This window comes from Vombatus ursinus, unplaced genomic scaffold (genome assembly GCF_900497805.2).
Source record: "Vombatus ursinus unplaced genomic scaffold, bare-nosed wombat genome assembly UNPS02001287.1, whole genome shotgun sequence".
Taxonomy (NCBI): Eukaryota; Metazoa; Chordata; class Mammalia; order Diprotodontia; family Vombatidae; genus Vombatus; species Vombatus ursinus.
Window position 1 is genome coordinate 18,396,501 of NW_020941065.1, and position 9,920 is coordinate 18,406,420.

The 9,920-nt window shown below is 53.0% G+C and overlaps 1 protein-coding gene across 2 annotated transcripts; it reads right to left on the bottom strand.

The window, feature by feature from the left end:
* Positions 1-1,763: 1,763 nt before the first annotated feature.
* On the bottom strand, positions 1,764-9,477 carry OSM (oncostatin M). 2 transcript variants are annotated; one of them, XM_027862399.1, is made up of 3 exons: positions 9,321-9,477; positions 6,779-6,894; positions 1,764-3,173 (listed from the first exon to the last, which is right to left on the bottom strand). In XM_027862399.1, exons 1-3 carry the CDS (start codon positions 9,352-9,354, stop codon positions 2,703-2,705), a joined length of 621 nt encoding a protein of 206 aa, XP_027718200.1. In that variant the 5' UTR covers positions 9,355-9,477; the 3' UTR covers positions 1,764-2,702. The 2 variants fall into 2 exon arrangements, with proteins under 2 accessions (XP_027718200.1, XP_027718209.1); XM_027862408.1 differs by lacking the exon at positions 9,321-9,477 and adding an exon at positions 9,095-9,306.
* Between the last annotated feature and the right edge of the window lie 443 nt (positions 9,478-9,920).

A 9,920-nucleotide genomic window follows, 5' to 3' on the forward strand; every position in this document is an offset into this window, starting at 1 on the left:
GCCTCAGAGACCCCTTCCAGCTCTGAGCATCTGAGAGCCAGAGATTGTGACCTGTGGCAGCTAGCTCACCATCCAAGTGAATTCCCCTTTCCAGGAAGCTTCCTTTTCTCAGGAGTGGTGTTTTCTGAAAGCCATCATGGTGGAATGGCTCTAGTTAGCCCTCAGTTAGTGAATACGCCCAGAAAGGCGCCTGAGGAAAGAGCCTGCCCCCTGGAGAAGTGGCACCCTCCACTTCCCCATGTCAGTACCTTAGGGCAAAGCCCCATTGGTCTTGCGCTAGTTATACTTCTTGCCCCAACATTTCTCTGGCAGACTAGGAGCTCTGCTCACAGCAGCCTTGACAGGGAGCTAGGGGTGTGTCTCATTCTCACTGAGTGTCGGAGCCAAAGGAGCCCCATGCCTGAGGGATGTTCTGCTGTGTGACCTTGGCATGTTACTCTCCTCCGGGACTCAGCTTCCATCCTGCATATGATGGAGGGGCTGGTTTAGCTGGCCTCTATGGGCCCTCCAGCTCTATGTCTGGCTCTCGCTGATTGGACAGCTCCTCCTAGCACCTGCTCCCATTAGGCTGTACTCAGGACTTCTCCGACATTCCCTGCGCTGGGCACCTTCCTTCCCCACCCCCACCCACTCCTTCAACTTCCTTCTCTGTATTGTCTCCCTCATTAGCAGGAAAGCTCCTTGGGGGTAGACACTGTCTTCCTTTCCGCTTTTGTTTATATTCCCAGCACTCAGTCTGGGAATCCAGTCATCCAGGACTGAGAAGCTCCTCAGCTGGCTCAGGCCAGCAGCACATGAGACAAGGACTCATCCTCCAGCAGTCAGGCTGGATTTCTATGTGAACCTGGTGGAACCAACACTAGGTAGGAGCCGTGCTAAGTCTGAGCCCACATTCCTTGGTGTTTGAGGCGATATAGAGGAGAATGCACCTGCAAAGTACTGGGGGCAAATGGTTGCGTATTTGCTCTTAAATATCTTCATAATCACTCTTCATGTTAAATAGAACTGGAGTATTAGTCCCTTTGGGCCACTAGGTGGCGCAGTTGGTAGATCACTGGGCTTGGAGTCAGGAAGACCTGAGTTCAAATCCAGCCATAGACACTTACTAGCTGTGTGACCCTGGGCAAGTCACTTCATCCTGTCTGCCTCAGTTTCCTCATCTGTAAAATGAGCTAGAAAAGGAAATGGCAAATCATTCCAGTATCTCCCAAGAAAACCCCAAATGGAGTCACAGGGTTGGACGCAGCTGAAGATCAACTAGTCTCATTGGTGGCTAACGGTGGAGGAAATACAACCAGTGTGGACTTGAGTCACAGCAGTAGAGAAGATACTGCAATTGTTCAGGGCACCCCCAGACCCTTGAGGGAGAACGGACCCTCCTTCTAGAATAGTGAACTAGAGTATACTTGTTACATACAAACACGCATGCACACACACACACACGCACACACGTGCGCACACACGCATGCTCGCTTAGACTCATTCAGATACCATAGATACACGCTCTCACTGACTTAGGGCAAATTGCTGAACATCTCTGGGCTTCTGTGTGGTATCAATGACCTTTGAGGGCACTTCTGTTACTAAGTTGGTGCCCCCGTGATCGACCAAAGGTTCTCTAGATCAATTCCCCAGCCTCCCCCCAGTCACCAAAGCCTAGCACCCAAGAGGACCCTCCCCCCCGGGAGCCCATTCTGACTCTGTGGGCCTTAATCACAATCCCTCCCCTTACCACATGACAACAGACAGACACACACAACAGCTTTAGAAAAATAAGTGAATTTTAAATACATCAGATATCAATACCATACTGTTAAATACGTTTCTAATAAATAAATATAAATAGAAACTTGATAAATTATTCTCTGTGCCCTCAGGGATGGGCAGGGATGGGGGTGGGTCTTGGATCCCAGGGAATCATCCCTGGGGGACACTTGCCGTCCAGCAGCAGTTTCTCCCCAAGTGGCAAACTTTCTATCTCAGCGAGTCATTATTGTAGGGGGCAAACCATTGGCACAGAATAAGGTTGGCCCATGTCACCAGGGGAGGTGACCCCTTTGTCGCCCTGGGAGCCATCTCCAGTATCTATTGGGAGGTGAGGGAGTGAGAGGAGGGAAGGCTAGCTCCTTGGCACAAGGCCCCAACTGGCCATATACTTTCCTGACTCCCCCCATGCCCAAATCATCCACCCCAGCCCTCAAAAGAGGAAAACTCTTAGGGGCCCAGGGGCAGGTGGGAAGAGTAAAGTCAGAGCAGAAAGAATGGAGCTAAGGCCCCCAAAAGAGAGGGTAAGGGGGTGGGGGTGGGAACAAGGCAGGCACTGGACCCTGAGTCAAGCCTTGTCATCAGACCCCTGAATCAATGGAAAGTCGGCTTCTGATTCATGAAGAGTCACGGGGCACTGAGCTCTGCCGGCCCCATGACCTGAATGGGCAGCCCTGAAGGAGCAGAGAAGGCCTGGGGGAGGGGGTTCAGCCCAATAACAGCACTGTATCAATCACTATTTGGGGAGATGTCAGGAATCCCCCCTCCTATTAAAGTGCACCATTTCTAAGCCCAGAGTGAGAACCAGCAGAAAGGTGGATCAGCAGGTGAGCCCTTGGGCCCACCACCTCCAACTCCATCATTCTTCAGGCGGCCCAGCAGAGATGTCTAGGGCCGCTTCCTGGAGGCTGATATAGCACCATGCCCCTGGGGTTGAGTCAGCCGGCCCTGACTTTCCTCCTCTGGCCAAGCAGGACATTGAGAAGGGAACGTCTCTTCCTATTTCTCTGCCCGGGGCTAGCACCCCACGTTTCCAGCACCTTTCCCACAGCCTCCATGAAGCGCTGGTAGCTCTGTATGATCTTACATCTCTCTAGTTTCCACGAGAAACTTCCCACAGTTGGAGTTGGGGACAGGGTCCTTCTGCTTGCAGGAGCAGGGCAGGCAGCGGGGGCCGGGAGGAGGGCCTGAAGCATGCAGCAGACATTGTTATCGATGCCTTGAAGGTAGATGTGCATCCGCTTGAAGACGGGTTCATTGAGTTTCTGTTCAATGAGGCGCACGGTCTGACTCACAGTCTGGAGGAAGGTGACTGGAGGTAAGTCCTTAAGGGTCTCTGTCACGGGGAAGTCCGAGCTCCCTGTGCAGGTCTCATTGAGATGTGGTGAGTTTAGGCCTTGGTCAGTCATCTGAGGAAGAAAGAGGTGGGTGTTGGGGACCTCTAGAAGCAAGACCCCCAGCTCTGCTCAACCTAGGGTAAAAGCTCCCCAAATGATGGGTGGTTCAGTCCTAGACAGATGGGGGGGACATCTGAGAGATTTGAGGGATCAGCTAGGTCAAATTCCCTCATGTGACAGGGGAGGAAACTGAGGCCCAGAATCACAGAATGCCAGAGTGGGCAGAGGACATTAGAGTAGCCAGGAGCTGACCCAGAATTCCTTCCCCAGCACTTTCCAGACTTTTCCTGAAGTCTTCCACTGACGGGGAGCTCTCTACCTTTTAAGGCAGCCCATCTTCCTATGGGACAGCTTCACTGAACCCTCGTCTTCCTGCAGACAGACAGCTCCGGTCCCTAGAGGAAACTCTTCCCAATGCTCTTGGGGAATCGTAAGATTCCCCGCAGGAATCATCTAGGCTCATAAACCTGGAGCTGGGAAAGAGCCCAGAGGCATCTACTCTGATGGTTCCATTTTATGAATGAGGAGGATTTCATGGGATCATAGATCTGGTTTGAGAAGGGACATCAGAGGAGGAACTCACAGGCCAGGAGATGAAGAGATAGGGAGGAAGGCCAAAGGTAGGATCTGAACCCAGCTCCTCTGACTCCAGAGGCAGGATGAGCCATATCCAGAAGGAGGAGTTGGAGGAAGTGGGAGTATTTACACTGGAGAATGGAAGCCTCTGAGGGAGGCGGGAGCTGGGAGGGAGGGTTGTTGTTTGGAAGCAAGATCTGCTTGGCCTAAGAGGGCAGAGCTTGGGTAAGAAAGAGGCAGATCTCTGCTTGATGTTAAGCATTTATTATGGCCTTATTGTGGAGCAGCTGGGTGGCACAGTGTATAGAGCACAGGAGGCCCTGAGTTCAAATCCAGCCCCAGACATTTACTAGCTGTGTGACCTTGGGCAAGTCACTTAACCCCAATTCCCCTCCCCCCCCGACAAAAGAGCTTATTGTATGCCAAGCTTTGTACTAAGTGCTGGGTATACAAAGTAGGCCCTGCCCTGAAAGAACTCACATTCCAGTGGGAGATAGCGTGCAAACAACTAGGTACAGACAAGATAGAGAAGATGGGAAGTAGTGATAGAGAGTGCCAGGCTAGGAGTCAGGAAGACTCGTAATCCTGAATTCAAATCTGGCCTCAGACACTGACTGGCTGTGTGACCCTGGGCAAGTCACTTAACCTTTTGGCCTCAGTTTGCTCATCTGTGAAATGGAGAAGGAAATGGCAAACCACTCCAGTATCTGTGCCAAGAAAACCCCAAATGGGGTCACAAAGAGTCAGACACGGATGAACATGACCGAAGGCATTAGGACTGGAGAGAAAGGTGCATGAAGACTGGAGAGGTAGGAAGGAGTGGGCTTGGGAAGGGCTTTGAGTAAATGCCGAGCAGAAGACTTTACACTGCGTCCTGCAGGTGGTCACTTAGGGCTTTCAAGAAAACCACTCTGGGGGCATCTAGGTGGCGCAGTGGATAGAGCACTGGCCCTGTATTCAGGAGGACCTGAGTTCAAATCTGGCCTCAGACACATAACACTTACTTAACCCTATTGCCTAGCAAAAAAAAAAATGAAAACCACTCTGGCGACAGATGGAAGACATATTAGAGTAGGGAGAGAGGCTTGCTGAAGGGAGACCACCCAGGTTATCGCAATCATCCTGGGGAAGGAGGATGAGTGGAGAGAAGAGGGAGGCTATGAGAGGCGCAGAGAGGGTAGAAACATTCTTCAGCCATGGATCAGCTGTGGGGGCTGGGTGAGGATAAGGATGACACCAAGAGTTGAGCCTGGGTCACTAGGAGGAGGGCGGTACCCTCTACTGTGAGGAAAGTCAGGAAGAGGGGGGAAGATGAGTCCTCGTTTGCACGGGTTGAGGTAGAGGTGCCTAGGAAATGTCCACCAGACAGGCGCTGAGGGGAGACCGGAGTTCAGGAGGGAGACAAGAACCCACCAGAACTAATAAGGTCACTGTGTTATAGATGGAGAAGAGCAGAGAGCCCAGGGTAGAGCCTTGGGGGGCCACCCCCAGGTAGTGGGTGAGAAGTGTCCTACTCCAGACATTTCCTTAACTGTATGACCCTGGGCGCATCATGTAGCTCCCGTCAGCCTCAGTTTACTCATCTGTAAAATGGGAATAAGAACAGAACCTGTCTCGTAGAGTTGTTCTGAGAAGCAAATGAGATTGTGTGTGTGTGGGGGGGGCTAGCTATGATGATGACAGACAAGGGTAATGATCTCACACTCCATAAATTTGGTAGAAGAGATCTCAGAGGGCATTAAGTCCAATTTCTTCATTTCACGAATAAAGAAACTGAGGCTAAGAAAAGAGGAGGGATTCCACAGAATCCATCGTGTCTTCTATGATGTCCCCTGCTTGAAGCCACCTAGCTACGGGGAGCTCACCACCTCCACAGGCAGCCCATCCCACTTCAAAGTTCTTGTTGTTAGGAGGCTTTTCCAAACCCACTGAGGCTGGCTTCTGACCTCATCATTCCACTGACAGCAGTGCTTTCCTAACTGCCCAATCCAAGGGCCTCTCCTCATTCCGCATCCTCCTTGACCTCTCTGCTGCCGTTGGCACTGCCAATCACCCTCCTTTCCTGGGCATTCTCTCTTCTGCTTCTTCATGCCCCTGCCATCCAGTTCTCCTCCTCCCCTTCTGACCACTCCTACTCAGCTCCCCCTTGCTAGATCTTTATTCAATGAGCCACATTTTTTCACTGGTGAGATGAGGACTTTATGGGCATCAAAATCAACCTTATGGAGGAAACAGAAGGAAGGAAAGAAGACCTAAGTGCAGGCAGAAGTCTGTGGGGAAGTGTAACAATGTTTCCTCTCTAGGCCTCAGTTTCCTCATCCGTAAAATGAAAGGGTTGCGGTACAATAGAAGCCTGGAGTCGGGAAGACTCATTTCCCTGAGTTCAAATCCAGCCTCAATACTTGCTATCATTGTGACCCTGGGCAAGTCACTTCACCCTGTCTGCCTCAGTTTCCTCATCTGTAAAATGAGCTGGAGAAGGAAATGGCAAACCACTCCAGTATCTCTGCCAAGAAAACCCTGCAATGGGGTCATGGAGAGTCAGACACGATTGAAAACGGCTCAACAACAAGAAAAAATTAAGGGGTCCAGTCTTTAAGGACACTTCCATCTATAAATTTATGATCCGATGATATCCCCTCCCTGGTTCCTTGCACCATCATCTTCATTCAGCATTATCATAGCTAACATTTAAACGTTAGCATCTCCAAAGCAATATATGTGCATGTGCATATGTATACATATGTATATATGTATACATATGCATCAAATATTACTTGATTCTCACAACTTTGGGAAGTAGGTGCTGTCATTCCCATTTTACAGATGAGGAAAGTGAGGCCAAGAGAAGTTAAGTGACTCGTCCAGGGTCACACACACTAAGGAGCTGTCTGAGGCAGGATTTGAACTCAGGACCTCCTGACTCCAAGGCCAAGGTTCTACCCACTACACCCAGCTGACCATCCCTCAGCACAACAGGGAAGCTTTAATAAACTGAAATGATGAAGGTCATTTGGGGACAGGGTGGGGCGGGCACTTACAAAGGCCTTCAAGAAGTCTTTCTTTGCCATGTTCTTCAGTTGACAGAGGAGGGTCTGGTAGACAGGGCAAGTGCTTCCGGCCGCTGGGCACAGCCACAACAGACCACAGGTCAAGCCTGGAGCGGGAGAGAGCAGGGACACCGTGGTTGGGGGGAGGAGGAGGACCTGAGGGGACCAGCTTGGTCGTGGGATGGAGGGATCCCAGCTGCTGAATGGAAATAAGTCAGTGCTGGAAGGAAATCATCTCATTCTGAAAAGGCAGAAACTAAGGCCCGTAGAAAGGAGGTGACTTGCCCAGGGTCACCTGGGTTTCAGTCAATGGCCCAGGGTTCAGTCTCAGCTTCGCCACTTTCTAGCTGCATGACTGCCAAATGAAGGGATTGGGCCAGGTGGTCTTGGGAGCCTGTTAGGGTTGTGGGGGCAGGATTCTCATTCAGGTCCTCAGGCTCCAAGGCAGGGCTCTGGCCCCTATTTCCAGGGTGGAAGGGAGGCATTTGTTTCTAGCTTGTCTGTCTGTCCCTTCCTCCCAGCTGGATCAGGAGAGAGGCAGCATCCTCCAGGTGATCTTGGAGGGTGGAGGAGAGCAGAGGCAGGGTCCCGGAAGGGCTGCCTAGGGGACAGCTGGTGGGAGCAGCCCAAAGCAGTTTCTATCTACTTCTACATTACAGAACTAGTAAGTAGGGGGACCTGGATTCAAATCCTGCCCCAGACTCATCACCTAACCACTCTGTGCCTCAGTTTCCTCATCTGTAAAATGAGGGGCAGGGATCTGACCTCTAAGGATCCTTTCAGCTCTCAGTCTAATGGGAAGCAGTGGCCGGTAGAAGTCCCATGGGGTCTGGCATCAGAACAACTAGAGTCAAGGGCGGCTTCTGCTACTTTCTAGCTGTGTGACCTTAGGCAGGTCACTTCTCTGCCCTCTCTGGGCCTCAGTTTTCTTCTCTGCAGCAGACAACATGACTTCTGAGCTTTTCAGATCTTATCACTTGGGTCCCCACCTGCCCACCCGGGGGAGATGGGGTCTGGGGCCCAGCAGGGGAGGAGGGAGCCAAGCCCAGGGCTGAGCCCGCAGGGGGAGGGGTGCAGTTACCGCTCCCAGCCCGGGTGCCAAGCACTGGGCAACCACATGGTCGGAAGGCACTGGTTTCGCAATGAAAGGAAAGTGGCGACAGCTGCTTCTTCATTTCCTAAAAACTCGCTGGGTCCCAACACGCTGCAGCCACCGACGGGGTGGGCTCTGGGGAGCCCAGCCTCCCAAGCACATCCCAGACCTGGGCCTGGCCCGTGCCTCTCCTGCCGCCCCACCGAGCCCATCTCTGGGCATCTGCCAGAGCGGGCTGAGACCATGGGCACGTGTGTAAGTCTGAGTATATAAGTGTGTGCGTACCTGCTCTGCCACCCATGTATGAACTTCCTGGGGCTGGGGGGAGGGGGGTGCAGCGGACGGGGCAGGGGGGCAGGGTAGGAGCCTCTTCCTCCTTTGTTCAAAGAGAAGGGGAGATCTAGCTCCTCCAGAGGGCTGCCATGCTCTGATGCTGCCCTGAATCTGTGGCTGGCTGTGTGTCTTTGGGTCTGCCGGAGAAATGAGACCCTGTGTGAGGCAGGGCCTGAGAACATGTGGTCACCTGTGTTTGTATCTCATGGCTTTTGGGCAGGTGATTATGTGTGTCTGCCTATGGACTTAGAATGTGAAGGCCCTGGATCCTAACTGACTGTGTGACCCTGGCTGAATCATTTCATTTCTCTGGGGCTCAAAGTAATAGGCCCTTTGTGATATGCCCACACCAATGAAATCACAGGTCCTAGATCCAGGGGCATGAGAATTAGATGAGATAATGTATGATATGGAGTGAGGGCAGGGTATTCCCGCTAAACCTAAAACCCTTTACAAGTAGCAACAAATATTCTTACGTGATTGTGCTGTTGGGTTGTGCGTGCGTGGCTGGGTCGTGCACGGGATTATGCGTGTGTTGGTGCAGTTGGGTGTGTGTTTCCCAATAGTCATAACAAGACAAGCCATCAGGGGCCAGGACCCCGGCTTCCTGCAATTTCCACCCACCCCAGCACCAATAGGAGAGGCCCTCAGCCAGCCAGAGAGGGTTCAGTAGCTGCCTAAGCCCCAGCCCCCACCTTGCACCTTCCCAGGGCCATGTCCACGCCCCAGGCACACTCATCTGGACCAGTCCAGTGGAGAATCCTTCCCTCCCTCCTGCTGCCCTGTTCCCTTAGGTACCCCCCACATCTCGTCACCCAGCCCTGCCCCATTCCTCCATCCAAACCTGCCTCGACCATGAGCCTTTTACAAATCAGCCTCACCTTACCAGGGCATCTCCTTGGGCGTTCAGTTGATGCCTCGGAATTGTAGGATTCGGGGATCGCTTGTCCCACGCAATCAGCTGGCCCGTGGGATGCCTTCTAAGTGGCTTCTTGAGCAAAGTGTCTGAGTCTGAGGGGTGCCTGTGGCTTCTCATCTCCGCCCCCCCCAGTCCCCACAGCCTGGCTGCCTGCCTGAAGTGAATAGGGTATGGGAGGAAGTACATACCGAAAAGAGAGCTCAGTCTGAGCCGTGCCCACATGCTGGGTGCCCGCAGCCAGAGCGCGGCCTCCCTCGTCAGAGCCACCTCCACACTGAAGGCCTCGTGGCCCGAGGGCCACTTTATCCTCCCCCGACCGGCCAGCACCTCCCAGGATGGGGGTGGGGGCAGCTCTTCTGGGAACACGACCCCGAAAACTAGTGGGTCCGGGCGGAGTCAATGGGCGGTCGCTTCTCTGACCCTGGGCGCCTCCTAGAATTCTTCGAATTCAACCATCTTTGAGGTTAAGCCGTCTTCCCCCTAGGGTGTCACGGCACCCACACCCACGGGGTACAAGGAGGGGGTGTCCCTCCCTCCAGAAGGGAGAGATGCTGGGTCAGGTCCCCCACGTCCCCACCCTGGAGTCTGTGGTCACCCAGGCCGTCAGCTGTTTCACCAGGACATCCTAGGAAGGGGGGGACCCAAGGTTGTGGTTTGTGGGGAGAGGGAAGGGGCCCCGAGATGGGGTGGGGGTGGGGGTGGGGTGGTGGAGAGGAAGCCATCGCTCTACTCTGGCTTCCAACCCGCCACTACTCTTGGCACATCTGTGTGTGGAAACCACCAGCCTT

Excerpts from the sequence above, each read along its gene's own strand:
- OSM (XM_027862399.1), bottom strand. The coding sequence starts at position 9,354 with ATGTGGGCACGGCTCAGACTGAGCTCTCTTTTCG. Across the intron at positions 6,895-9,320 it reads CAGACTGAGCTCTCTTTTCG|GCTTGACCTGTGGTCTGTTG; the intron begins GTATGTACTTCC and ends CTCCCGCTCCAG. Across the intron at positions 3,174-6,778 it reads AAGACTTCTTGAAGGCCTTT|ATGACTGACCAAGGCCTAAA; the intron begins GTAAGTGCCCGC and ends TTTCTTCCTCAG.